The following is a 15,033-nucleotide window of genomic DNA, read 5'->3' on the forward strand; positions in this document are numbered from 1 at the left end:
AAGTCACACACAATTCAAAAATAAAGTGTTTAATTATCAGATATCTCTTAGGGTATCAGGTCCCTTAAGTAGCAGTGGTGGAGTAGTGGTAAAATCCACATTCCCTGATGATAAAGGCACTGCAAAGACTGACACATAGGAAGCTAAAGATTAGAAAAATTCATTCTTGCAGCATTTGCCATTTGATTTTTTTTCAGTCAAAGCAGTGTTTTTCTTTGCTTAATTCTATCCAATTTTTATAGATATCAGGAAAGCTGAATTCTCTCTGAAAAATTAGTAATCACTACTTAAAAGACCTCATTCCACAGCATCAGATTGTTTCAAATCAGCTTTATACCTTTAGTAGCTCATGAGGTTCTTTCATTGCTTTATAGATCTCTGAAACAGTCTGAGATGGTTAGACTCCTGGAAGGTATTATTTTGAGATTCACACACATGACTTATTAAGTTCTTGTCCTTTTTCCATTTTCAGAATGTTCATTTTATTCCCATGACAAAATATTCCCTTCACTTAGACATCATGTCTGGGATTTTAGGATTGGCTGTAGTCCTAAGGAATTTCAAAGCTTTTAGGAGCTCTCTCTTCCTCCCTCCTCTTTCTCCCTCCCTCCTTTCTTCTGTTTCTTTCCCTTCCTCTTTCCCACCTTCTCTCCATCCCTCCCTCCCTCTCTCTCCATCCCTCCCTCCATCCCTCTCTATCCCTCCCTCCATCCCTCCATCTCTTCCTCTTTCCCTTTCTCCATCCCTCCCTCCCTCCCTCCTCAAACCTGCTGTGATACCCCTTCCCCACTGCCTCAATTGAGAATCTTGTTTCTTATTTCATTGGTAAAAAATTGGGACTATTTACTGAGAGCTCTTATTTATCTTTTCCTCCTTCTCAAATCCCTCAAATGATTTCTTCTAGGATCTCCTCCTTCCCTTTTGTCTCACATGAAGAGGTAGCTCTTCTTGGTATGACAGCCCTCTTCTGTAGTACATGCATAAATGATCTCATTTTATCCTGTTATCCTCTAGCAGAATATCTCCTCTATCTTTCCTGCTATTTGACTTACCTTCAGTTTCTCTGACTACTTTTCTGATGTCTATCAAAGAGCATTCTTAGTTTCTCAATTATTGTTAAGAATATTACCACCCTCTTGGTCACCTACACTTGAAATCTAGGGGTCATTCTTGACTCTTCACTCTTTCTCACCTCCTATATTCTATCTATTGCCAAGTCTTGTTATGCATATTCCCACACCCCTACAATGACATTTATGGATTCAATATATTTATCTTAAGCTCAGAAATATTCTATGACCAAGTTAGTTTGTGAAAGGCTGCAATAATGTCAAAATATTTGCATGTGCCAAACCCACAAACTTCCTGAATCAATATTATACAATGAGTTGGTGTGATAAAGGGGTAGGTTCAGTTTAAACAATTCGAGGTATACAAAAGTTGAATGGACTGCATTGGGAGATTATGAATTTCCCTTCGTGGAAGTTCTTTGAAAGGAGATTGGAACACTACTTTTTGAAAAGATTTTAAAGGATATATATCATCCATCGTGCCTTAGATATATGACATTTAAACTCTCTTTAAAGTAGATATTTTGAGATTCTTGTTATCTAATCTAGTTATTCTTTCTGTCCTTTTGATTGTGTACATAGTTCTTAGACTGGTGTTCTTATAAGTAAGAGGGAGATAGGGTTGAGCAATAAACAAGCTTGAATCCTTTAAGATAGATGATTTTAAATCCCACTTTTTGCTCTAATGGCTCTTTTCTCTATGTCTTTATTATGTAAGCTGTTGTTTATTATATGAATGAAAGAGAGAGTGGTATATGGAAGGCTAATAACGCAGGAATTCCTTGGACCCAGTTGAGTAGGCCTGTTAGCAGTTGTTTTATGCCCACCTGCCAGGTATTTTCAGAGGTTAAAATGTATGAATTAAACAATGTATAACAATAAAAACAATGTGGGGTATAATTAATTTATTTGCTTCATCCTAATGATTGGAGACCTTCTATTATAGGTTTTTCCTATACATACATATATATATATATATATATAAGTTTTTTCTCATTGGTTACCAAATTAATTGGGTGTTACTTTGAGTTTTTATTGGAGACACATTAACATTTCATTATTTCTTAAGAAGTATTTCAAAATTCATGAAAGATTATTATCCCAAATGCAAAGTTCTAGTTGTCATAGCAAAAAGAAAAAAATGTGAAATTCCTATTTAGAGATAGTTTCTCTCATGTATAATGTATACTTTTTATGATATTCTCCCTTGTGTCTTTAATTTTTTTTTCTTTTACTTAAGTCATTTACTAACTGTGTAACTAGTCAAATCACTTAATAGGTCTGCTTCAGTTTTCTCATCTATATAACACAGTTATTAACACTACCTATCCCCCAAGGTTGTTGTGAGAATAAAATGGGATAAAACTTATAAAATAATTTGCAAATCTTAAAGCAATATGTGGATGCTAGCCATTATCATTATCATCATTTCTGAAAGAGGAATTTGTTATATTGGAGTTTGACTATCATTGCTGTTGTTTCTTTACCAAAAATTATTGTTATGAGTATCTAAAGAAAGGTGCAATTTCAAATGATGCATATGCATTAGGAACAGATATTTACCTAAGGGCTAATGTGATTTTCTTTTCAAATAAATTTCTTATTATTAATGAAGAAAACACAAAAATGCCTTCAAGGAATAGCCTCTCAATAGAATGACTCTTTAAGCTCTCATATAGCACATGAAGCTATTTTAAAGCAACCAATTTTTAATAGTAATCCATTTAATATAGTTTGGTTCAGCCAAGCTTTACAGAGATAAGGTTTCTCCAATTTTAAAACCTAAATTAATTTTCTTTATTGTTTCTCAATTATATTCATTTGAGGTGAATTTAAGACAGTGATTTCTTGGTATTTGTGTGTATACTTTATTGCTTTGCCATTGTAAATAAATTCTCTTTTAACAAGAAAGCTCAGTGGCATATAACATGAGGAAGATTTGAAGTCTTCTAAGACTCACAATTGCTGCTAAATCTTTTAACTTGTTTTCTTTCTTTTGTTTTTATTCATTTGTCTATTGCTCTCTTGCACAAAAGCAATAGCCAGAGCTCTGGGAAAAAAAAATCAATCAATCAGCATTAAATGTCTACCATGTACCAGGCATAGTGCTAAGTTCTAGGAATACAAAAAGAGGTAATGTTCTCAAGGAACTTACAATTTAATGCAGGACATAACATTTAAACAAATATATGCAAAGCCAGCTCTATATAGGATAAGTAGAATATTTATTACAGTTTCAATTTAGTTTGATATTTCATACTTAGAATTTGAATAATAGAACATATTTTTATCTCACTTAAAAACAAAACTTTGTTAATTGCTTTATTTGATCCTTACAATACCAACTCTAGTAAAATATTTATCTCCATTTTATAAGTGAGGAGACCAGCAGAGTAGAAGGAACTGATTTTGGAGTCAGAGATTATAAATTCACATTTTGACTCTGTTAACTAATTATATTTGTGATGCTGACAAGTGATTTAACCTCTTTGGCCCATTAGTTTATTCCTCTTTAAAATGGGAGGTTTAGCTTGGATGACCTTTAAGTTATAATATCTTTTGATAGATTAGTAAAAGGATTTATATAATTTCAAACTTTGAACTTATTTTGATACAAAAATATGTGTACATTACACATCTTAATGTCAACAGACAAAGACAGGTATTGTTCAACTGTAATATTTTAGGTACCAGATTTAGAAAAGCAAATTTCTAGGCCATGTAAGTATAAAATTAAAGGATTGTCATACATTTAAAAATCAAATCAAACCAAACCATATCTTCCTAGAAAGTTAATAACAAGTTCTAAATTAAGGAAGACACTACAAAGTCCTGAAAAATGTTATATTGCTGGTGTAATAAATTTATATTTGTCATGGGATTGACCACCATTTAATCTCCAAGCATGTTTTTATTGTATTAAATAAAATTTTTTTTTCTGTTGAAGTGAATATGCTTTTGCTTTTAAAATGAAATTTATAGGAGAATATTATTTGATGAGATCCTGAATATTTAGTGTGGTTGGCAAAGATAAATTGAAGAAGTGATAAAAATTTTTCCCTAGGGCAAGCAGGAAGAAGGCTTTAATAAATCAGATCTGTTTAGTTCTGTGGTCCTACCCTCTGGAGGTAATCCCGTCAGAAATTCAAGTTATGTCAAATCCCTGTGGCTAAATTTCCCCTATAAAATAGCTTATGGATCATGGCTTTGCTACTGCCCTCTTTTGGGTTAATCTGCCAAGGCACTTTGGTGGTGTCTTTCCCCTTACCATCTCCTCTATGCCACGTGGTCTCTCCTAACCTTACCATGCCTTGTGGTGTTTCTCCTGATCCCATTTCTCTTCCTTATAGCTAGCTAACTTTTTTGGGGTACTAAATCTCTTTCAGGATTTAGCCTGCCAACTACGGGTATGAGCCAATCTCATGGGGTATTTCTTTTCTCCTGGTAAATTGCCCTTTCCATAACTAGTTATTAAAACCTTTTTCTACGCTCTCTTAACTCTATTTCATATTTACCATTCCTGGTGTTTATTGTCTCCCATGATTTGTCTTTAACTTCATCCATAAATCAATCTGCCTTTTGCTTAAGAAAATGACCACTGTGAATTCTTCACATGATCAGACCCCAGCATTTGGTGCTTCCCTTCATCTGGTGTCTATATCAGCCTCATCTGTATTTATTTCATTCAAAAATACTTTTGAAATACCTACTATGTGTAATAAATATATTGTTAGACACTAAGGAAGACATGAAGAAATATAATGCTATCCCTGTTCTCAATGAACTGACAGTCTAACAAAAATTTAATTTATTAATCATACAAATTTAATTCGGTGATCATTTATTAAACACGAGGCACTGTGATATAGGTGCTTGCTTATGAGGATAGACACAAACTGACCCTCTATTCAAGCAGGGGTTAGTAATCAAATGGAAAATGTGAAATCTATTTTATGTCCAAGCTTTGGGGAGATTAAACCATAAGGTGATATTTAGTGAACTAAGCTTAATAGATCTTTTTCATGTCATTTTGGTGGAAAGGCAGCCCATTCCTTTGTGAATACAGTAAAACAGTAAGACCCTTCTTCTTCCAAGGAAGTACAGAATAAATTCCTGCTTCTAGGAAATACTTGGTCATCTTGTCTAGATCATTTGATCTCTTAGTATATAAATAACTCCAAGACTGTAAGTTGCTGGCCTGCATAGGTGGGAGAAATTTTTTTTTCTTATTGGAAGTTATAACAATAAAATATCAGTAATAAAAATTCTAGATCTGGTTCAAATTAAAATCTGATTATTGTAATGCTTTTTTTATGGTGTTGGAAATGCCTAATAATCTATTATTTATGCTGCATATTGGAATACGTCGATAGATTTTTATTTCAGAAACCTTATTAAAGTGTCAGTAATTGATATTGTTTCTGTCAAAGTTTAAATCCTCACTAAATAAAGAACATTCCTGAACCTTAAGAAAAATGCAATTTGCCTCCTGAAGAAGTTGTGCTACCTAATAAGATAGCTGATATCCAGTAAATAACACAATTCTCTATCTTCAGTAAGATTTCTTTATGTCCATGAAAAGTCATGATAGACAGTATTTGTTATGGGGATATAATCAGGTGTATTTTAGGGTGTATGTAATCTAGGTATCTGGATTTTTTTTTAATTGCAGGAAAATCACTTCTCTTATATTCTTCTTAGTACAAATAAACATTCAAAAATTTGTTTTTTAATATAATAAAATCATTTTCTTTGTAGATCAACCCTTTTACATTTGTAAATATTTCATATGACATCTCTAAGAAGCAGCATGGAATAGTGACTAGAAAGTGAGAAAGGGAAAGTTCTTCTAACACATACTGGTTATATTACCCTGGGTTAGTTACTTACTCTCACTGTTCCAGATAAATCCTTAAGAATATAAGTTGTAGAGGAAGTACTGATCTGAGTGGTGAAGAGAGTTATCTTTTTTGGAGGTGGAGATGGAGTGGTTCTCTATACCACTGAAATCCAAGTATAATCCCCATTCCCTATGGATTTATATTATTAGAAAACTCAGTTCAAATATTACTTTCTCCACAAAAGTTATTCTTGCTTTCTCCTTCTTAGTTCTACCTGTCCCTTTAAATTTTCCTAGATTACTTTAATTTTTCCATATTTTAAAAGGTAATGGGAATCCCAAGGGTTTTCTGGCTTTGGACGTGAGAAGAGAAGAGGAGTGATAGGAGCTTCCTTAGTCACCCTCAGCAATTTGTCTACTTAATATGCACATTAGTGTGATCTCTACTGTCTTCTTAGGGCAATGGATACCTTTTCCAGCACCTGTAAAACTTGATGACTACTCCTCTGGTGATTCACATGGGGATAAATGATACTGTTGGAGATATCTAGAAAGCATTGTTAGTCATTATGATATCCTGGGCAAGAAACCCAAAACCCTAGGGCACATAGAGGATGCTTTTTAAAAAACTGGTGTTGATCAGTGGCCAGAGTCTTCGGGAGGAGGAGATGAATTGTGAAATGAACAAGATTTTTAGGCAGTTAGGTTTCTGACAACAATATTTATATTTCTGAACCACAGCTTAAAATATAGGAATGATGGGGTCCTATGTAGGAGAGGTATGCAACTAATGACAATTGTTTTTTCCTAGAAAATTGCATGCTGATAAAGAGAGTTTCAACTTGAAGAGGGAAAAGAATAAAGCTACTTCTTTATATCTGTCTACCAAGCCAGATACATTTTTTTAATATTAAAAAATTTTAATAGTATATTTTTCCAGATCCATATAAAGATAAGTTTCAATTTTCACCTTTGAAAAACCACGTGTTCCAAATTTGTCTCCTTTTCTTCCCTTTTCTTTCCTCCCCAAGATAGCAAGCAATCTAATATAGGTTAAACATGTGCAGTTCATCTAAACATATCTTATTTTCAAGCTGTGCAAGAAAAATCGGATCAAAATGTAAAAATAACATAAGGAAAAAACCACAAACAAAACAACAACGAAAAAGGTGAAAATACTGTGTTTTGATCCACGGTCTCCATAGTCCCATAGTTCATCCATGTGGATGGCTCTTTCTATTGCAAGTCTATTGGAATTGCCTTGAATCATCTTCCTGAAAAGAGCGAGGTCCACCACAATTGATTATCACATAATCTTGTTACAGTGTTCTCTTGATTCTGCTTACTTCATTTAGTAGCATTCTATGTAAGTCTTTCCAGACTTTTCTGAAATCAGCCTGTTCATTTTTCTCCCTCCCTTTCCTCCTTTCCTCCTTTCCTTCCCTCCTTCTGACCACATAGAGTATTATATCCTTACCTACAGATGCTCCATTATTGGATATCTACTTCAGGGAGGTCAAAGATAGAAAGATCTAATGGCTACAGAAATATTCCTACCTTTTTTTTTTTTTGGAATAGCTTCAGCCTCGAAACAAAATATGTACTAATTGGAGAGTGGTGTCTGATACATTTGTGATATATAAGGGTAATGGATTATTATACTATATTAAATAACATGAATAATTTAAAATATTTAGGAAGATTTACATGAACTAATTCACACTGAAGTAAGCAGAATTAGGACAATAAGTCAGCTGATACAGTAATTTAGATGAAAACAACATTAAAAGGCAGCTGAACTTAGATTAAATGCAATGATCATTATTGGTTCTAAAGGAAAGATGATGAAATACTTCTCCTTCCTCTTAATTTTATGAGGTGAGCTATGTATGCCAAATGTTGTATATGCAGACATAATTTAATGTCAGTTTTGTTTGTTTGTTTGTTTGTTTTGCTTACAAAGGAAGATTTTTTGTTGTTGTTGTTGGAGGTTGAGATAGATCCAAATCAGGAAACAATCATGGGACCAAAGAAGTTCCATATGTCACCAATGAAAAAAAATAAAAATGGGTGTGAGGGGGTAGTCTATACTTGGAGTAGTAGGCAATAGAAAGGAAGTATAGGTTTTTGAATTAGAGGGATGACATGATAAAAATGATATTTAGGGATAATTAATCTGATAGTGGTATATATAAGACAGATTAGAAAAGGGAGATGGTTAGGATGCTGTTGTGTGAATTCATATACAAGATAGTAAAGATGTATACTGAGGCACTTAAAGTTAGAATAGAGAGAGAGTGGCCAACCAAAGCAATAGTTAAAAGGAAAATGTTTTAAAATAACAGAATAGCAAAGGAACTATAGAGAAGATACAGCTCCAACATTTTAACTCATAAATGACAAAATAATTTTCATTGACCAATGATGCAGTAGTGATGAGTGATTTTAAGTTTCTTTCAACAGGAGAAAAATATCCTACATCAATGGAAACAAAAAGAAACAGGCATCATGCATACTACAGATCTACACAAATAATAATCCTTTGTTTTGCTAACAAACCATTGCAAAGACACCATACCCCCAACACTGTTGACATTGTTTTTAAACATAATGCTCAAGCTTTGTGCTTGCTTAGAAACCAAAGGGCTACAGAAAGAATTAATTAAATTCCTTATTTCAGTCCTAAGAAAAACACTTTAAATATTATAAAAACAGATTTGTTTTCTGTCAGTCTCGGGTGGGAAATAAAGGTAGAAGTATATTTAGTGATTGATACCCTTAAATCCCAGAGACTTTAGTTTAAAATCAGGGGTCACATCATACTCATGCTGTCCTTGATCTGCCCTCTGTCTATGTGGATGGAGAATGGAGTTAACTGTTAACAAGTCTGTTCTAACTCTATATATAATTGTCATATTTATAGTATTTGTCTTTCTTAAACCGATCTTTTAAGACTTCAAGAAGTTATACCAGTGTTTCTTTCAGATTAAAATATTTGAAACTCAAAGGTCAAAGTTATAAGTGGATACTGTACCAGTAGCACAGAGAACAATTACTAATTCATCAAATTGGAATACTTGTTAACTTCTTAATGGAAAACAGCAAGAGTAACTTCAAAAACTGTTATAATGCCTTGTCATTATGGTCCAAATCTATTCATTTAGCATAATTTTATGAAGAAAACATAGATTGGTTTTATCCCAATCACTGCTGCCATGAGAAGCCATCTGCTCTTCTTACTCTTTCTTGAGTAGAGTAATAGAAAGATCCCATCACCTGGAGACAGGACTTGGGGTCAGATTCAGTTTTGTCTCTGTTACTTTCTATCTGTATGACCCTGAGCAAGTCATTTGCCATTTGCAGACTTCAATGTTCTTGTTTGTAAAATAAGAGAGATTAATTTAATGACCATAATCCTTTGGGATTATGGAAGTAAGTACTATTTTTGCTTTTGTATCCCCATTGCTTAATAAAGTGCCTGGCATATAGTAAGTTCTTAACAAATACTTGTTTACTAATTGTCTGTTCACTTTAATGAACTGACTAAAAAAGTTTATTAAGACAGATTTCTTCAGAAAAAAATTTTGAAATCTTTGTTTTCTCAGCTATTATTAACTTGTCTACACATCGCAGAGTTTATATTGACCTTGCCTAGTTATCTCTTGCCACATTTTACTTTTGACTTATTAGAATGTCAGAAAACTATAACTCTCTTCACTAAGTAAGGACATGCTTTCAGGAAGAACTTATTTGAACTGGACAGTAAGTAACATCAGGCAAGTGGTACAAAAAGCAGTTTTATCTTTCTAAAGTGCTTTCTTTTATTCTATTATATATTTTTAAATTTAGTCAATTATATATACTAAAGTCACTGTGCAATGTAGGCTAGTCTAATTACATATAAAGCTGAAATATATTAATTATTGCTCAAAAAATTCATGCAGAATAAGGTGGCTAGTGTGTTGCTGAACTATGCTTATTTGTTCCAGGTAGGCCTACTGAGGAAATGGGGAGAATTGGGGGTAAACTTTGGTAAGTGATTTATATGCAAACACAAAAAGCATCAATAAAACATTTAAAAAGATGCACAGAAATAAATTTTTAAAGGTGTAGAAGAAGTTATAAACAAAGCAGTTTTATCACTACCTAATTATATATGCAATTATGTATATTTGTACCTTGTAATTTTTGAATAAATGGTTCAGGCTAAAAAAATTTCAATCTTTTATAAAGTTAAAATTTTATAACAGTACTTATATTTCTTGTTAATCAAATCACTTAATTTCTTTGGATCTCAGTGGTCTTGTCTGGAAAGGAGATTTGGGAAGAGGAGTTTGCCCAAGTGATTTCCAAAGTTGTTTCTATCTGACATTTTGTCATTTGGTGTCTTCTGATTCTCAGAATAGTGACCTCTATAGTGATGCTATTCTGGACCAGAATACCTATATATCTATGTAATTAGAACCTTATAGTAACACTGAGACATGGTATGTAGGATAATATGGTTACTTCCAACCAATTCTAACTTCCCTTTAATAACTGGAACATAACCTTTAATTAGCTCAAAAGTTTTTTAAGCTGGCTATGTGGTAACATGTTTTAGCTCATGAACCTTTTTTAAAAAAATAATTCCCCTAAATAGCTGTTTCTTATATAAAACAATAGAAAATACCTAAATTTTGATTGATCTAAATAGTGCTTTGGGTAGTATTTGAAACATAAATTCATTCAGATGACAATAGCTGATATCTTATGTCTATTTTATATAAATTATATTTTAAAGGAGGAAGGGACTCATAGTTTTGTGAGAGCAATAAAAACAAACGATTCAGGCAGTGAGGTCAGCCTGTGTAATAGCACAGAGATGGAATGTCATTTCAATCTATATTAACTCAATTCAATTCAGCAAATGTTTATTGAATACCTACTATATGCCAGGCTCCACACCAGCTGCTAGGGTTATAAAGAAAAAAACAAAACAGTTCTTACTGTTAAAAGAGATAGACTAGTTTGACTGCAAGGAAGAGTATATGAAAGGCAGTGATAAGATTCAGTTCAGTACAGTGAAGTTAAAATATTTTCCAGGAATTAAGATGAATAGTTTCTATGACTCTTCAGATACAGCTATTATTGTCTTTATAGGTGTTTAACTAAACTCATTCATTTTGATCAATTTCAGTTAAAGTAAAATTTTTTTCGATTTCCTATCTCCTAAAGATTAGCATTTTCTACATTTTCCTATTTCTGTAATGTTTTGCATAACTTTGTATTTTCCTAAATCTTATCAGAAACTATTTTTGTTAAAACATATGTCTTCATATATTTATTAGATAAATGGACTTAAATATATCTGTCAAACCTCTGCCAATTTTTAAAAAAACACTTTCCTGAAAGTGTAAAGAGATCAGACATATCTTTTCCATACACCAGGATTCTTACTAGTCTGTTTAGATTTGGTAATCTCTTAATTCTGTTTTCTTCATAATCTGAATTTTTTAAATTTCTTGGTTTTTTTTTTTTTTTTTGGAAAGAAATACTCTTTTGATCATAGTTATCATTCACCTATATGAACATGAAAGGAGACATTCAATTCTTTTTTTGCAGTTTCTACATTCTTATAAATAAATTTATCCTTTCATCACACACACACACACACACACACACACACACACACACACACACCAGTTGTCTCATTCATTGATATCATATCCCTTTTGCTTGTAAATAGTTCTGTTTATTCTGGCTAACTGGGCTATCATCCATGTATTACCCATGTTGATTTTGTTTATGTATGCATTTTTAAATTCTTGGTTTTCTTTTGTAATCTCTCATGATTGAATATACTCCTTAGTATTTTTCAGTGTCCATCTTTTCCCCCCTGACTCCTAGACCAGTGACTATATTAATAATGCTGTTTTGGTAAAGCAGGAAAAATACTAGGAGTTCAGAGACAATGTCTTGTTTCAAGAACAATAGCTGTAGTCTTCTAATTATTTTTACTCTTTCATGGGAAATGCCTTAAAACAAATAAACTTTTGATAAACTTATGTGATCATAAGTATAATTGGTTGATGATTTTCTGAGTAGTTTTAGTAGTACCTTATTTCTTCCCAAGTTGACTAACATTGGGAATAATTATATGTTGGAAAACAAAAAACTGAGATTCTCATAAATATGATAAGAATTCCAGAATATTTTCCTTAAAATGTCAATGTTGTACTTGCTAATTTTCTGCTAAATTATGGATTCTCACAAACTAGGTTTAATTCTGAAAAAGGCCTGATAACTAGAAAAGGAGTATTGTGCTTTCTTTTGATTTCAGATTAACTGTACCCCTATTCCAAAGCAAAATTCTGAGGAATGTCTCTAAATAGTCCTAAAATAAAACTTAATTATTTCTTTTGTGTGGGATTTTACCAAAAGGGACTAATAGAATACCTAAAGAAAGGTATCCAGGGTATAAAATTGATACCAGATATAGATCTTTCTCTGTGTATAGATAGTATTTTTCTTTTTCTTTCTTTTTTTTTTTTTTTTTAAATTTAAATTTTATTTTATTTAATAATAACTTTGTATTGACAGAATCCATGCCAGGGTAATTTAGATAGTATTTTTCATAATAAATCCTTCAGAGTGGTCTTGGATCATTGTGTGGTTGAGAATAGCAAAGTCATTCACAGCTGATTATCCCACAATCTTGCTTTTACTATGTATACTGCACATTTTGCTTTCTTGAGCTCATAGAGGATTTTCTAGGTAGTCTGTAGTGTTTAAAAATATCCTATATTTTTATTTTTCTATAAATGTTGCTGATATATCTCAGTCCGCAGGTCATGACTCTTTAGGGTATCATGGTAACCTGGCTGAGAATCCTTAGGTTAAATTATGCTTTTATCTTTCTTTGGAATATTTTGAATTATTCTTGTATACTCCTTTACTCTGTTTTGCCTCAGGTAAGAAAAATTTCAAAGCTCCTCTTAAACATTCTTTATTGTCCTAACATTTTTAGTAGTTCTTGATATACATATAATTTGAAAAACAATTATGTATTATTATTGGCATTATATGGAAGTTTGTTGATAATAGTTTGAATATTTTCTGTTATTTCTCAGTATTATAATTTCTTTTAGACCCCAAGTCTATGAAAACAGTGCTAATTTGCATTATTAATTTAAGCCAGATGTATGTGTGTATATGCATGTGTGTATGCTGAATAAGGTAAATAACAACACTGAAGCTATCATGAGTCTTGAACATTTTGTATAAAAGTATATATATTGTTGTTCGTTGTAGGAATCAAATATTTTAAGTCCAGTACAAGATGGAACCAAGAAACCTCAGATTGACAGTAATAAGAGCAACAATTACAAGATTGTAAAGGAGGTTTGTAGATATGAAGAATTTTCCACATTGATTTGTTATGTTTTGGTAATAGCTTACAATTCTCATTTGTATTTTCATTTGGTGTTTTCTTTCCCCCTAGATTTTAATCAGATTAAGTAAACTTTGTGTCCAGAATAAAAAGTGTCGGAATCAGCACCAACGTTTGCTTAAAAACATGGGGGCTCATTCAGTGGTGCTGGACCTTCTACAGATACCCTATGAAAAGGTTAGTTTTTAATTGTTTATGGCAAAGTTTCTGTGGGTCAGGATCCCATATGGGCTCACATAACTGAATATTGGGGTTGCAAAAAAAAATTTGGCAACAGTTAAAGGTTTCTAAATGCAATAACCAAAATTTAGTTAAAAATCAGATGCATAATGAATCTGAAGTGTTTCTGGCAGTGCTGCCTGTGTTGCATCATACAACTTCACTGAAACTTTGATTCTGAACACATAATATGTGCACTTTGTACTGTGCTTGCTTGAGCAAATGCTTCCAGAAAACTTCAACTCATATTTGAGATGAGGTCTCAAAAGTTTCTTGGATGAAAAGGGGTTGTGAGTAGAAAAAGTTTAAGCAGGCTATGAAGGACTTTAAATTCCACATAGATGATTTCACATTTTATCCTAGAGCTGATAGAGAGCTTAAAATGTAGCTTAGACACCATTTTCTGCATGAAATCTTTCTTGATTTTCCAGATGCTAGTGTTGCCCCTATCCCCTGAAACTATCTTACATTTAAGTTCTTTGAATATATTTGTACTTATTAACTTTGTATTCATATAAATGTAAACTTTATATTTATACTCATACAAATGTAAATAAACTTTATATTTATATTTATATCAAGTATAGGTATTTGTTTTTTCCCCCATCATAATGTAAATTTATTGCAAGCAGGAATTATTTCTATTCTTTGTACTTGTATCTCAAGCACTTAGGGCTTAATAAATACTTGTTGATTAATTGATTGATTGATTCCTAAATAGTTTATAAACATAATCAAATGTTGCTTTCTTTATATTACATTTCTTTATATTTTAATCTTTTGATCAACAGTCTGATGAAAAAATGAATGAAGTGATGAATTTAGCCCATACATTTCTACAGAATTTTTGTCGTGGAAACCCTCAGAATCAAGTTCTTCTCCACAAACATCTCAATTTGTTTTTAACTCCTGGTGTAAGTGTTTTAATGATGTCTAGTAAATGTGTGTTCATAAGATATAGAGTTTGGTGCCAGAAAGGAATCAGTGTATTTATAGGATATTGGGTTAAGATAAAGCTGGAAAGGATCTTAGAGGTCATCTAATCTGGCTCCTTTCTTTTACAGATGAAGAAATTAAGGCCTGGAAAGATAAAATACTTTGCCCATGCTAACATAGTAGTAGCAAATGGCAGATAAAATATTTGCATGTAGGTAGACAAGATTCCAAGCTTTTTTTTTTTTTTTTTAATTGTAGCATACTATAGTTTCTTCAAAATTATAATTTCATTACAATATAGAACTATATGTTTGAGACTATTTTAGACTCAGGTAACTAATGAGACTTAGAAAAGATTAGTTATTTGATCTTTAAGAATAAGATAATATAATCTAACATATTTGGAATTATAATTTCAGATCATTTAGTATATGAAACAAAATATTCATAATTTTAATTCACTTCCTTCATTTCAAGCCAAATTTAGAATAGTGTAACATATTTCTTAAAGTATCACTGAATTCCCAAGTCTAAAA

At 32.0% G+C, this 15,033-nt stretch overlaps 1 protein-coding gene across 1 annotated transcript in view; it reads left to right on the forward strand.

Moving 5' to 3' along the window:
* ITPR2 (inositol 1,4,5-trisphosphate receptor type 2) overlaps positions 1-15,033 on the forward strand; it is a 521,149-nt gene that overhangs the window by 243,440 nt on the left and 262,676 nt on the right. The window contains exons 27-29 of the mRNA XM_051963211.1: positions 13,204-13,293; positions 13,394-13,519; positions 14,353-14,475. Of these exons, the coding sequence (XP_051819171.1) occupies positions 13,204-13,293; positions 13,394-13,519; positions 14,353-14,475 (339 nt within the window). The remainder of the gene's footprint in view (positions 1-13,203; positions 13,294-13,393; positions 13,520-14,352; positions 14,476-15,033) is intronic.

This window comes from Antechinus flavipes, chromosome 5 (assembly GCF_016432865.1).
Source record: "Antechinus flavipes isolate AdamAnt ecotype Samford, QLD, Australia chromosome 5, AdamAnt_v2, whole genome shotgun sequence".
Taxonomy (NCBI): Eukaryota; Metazoa; Chordata; class Mammalia; order Dasyuromorphia; family Dasyuridae; genus Antechinus; species Antechinus flavipes.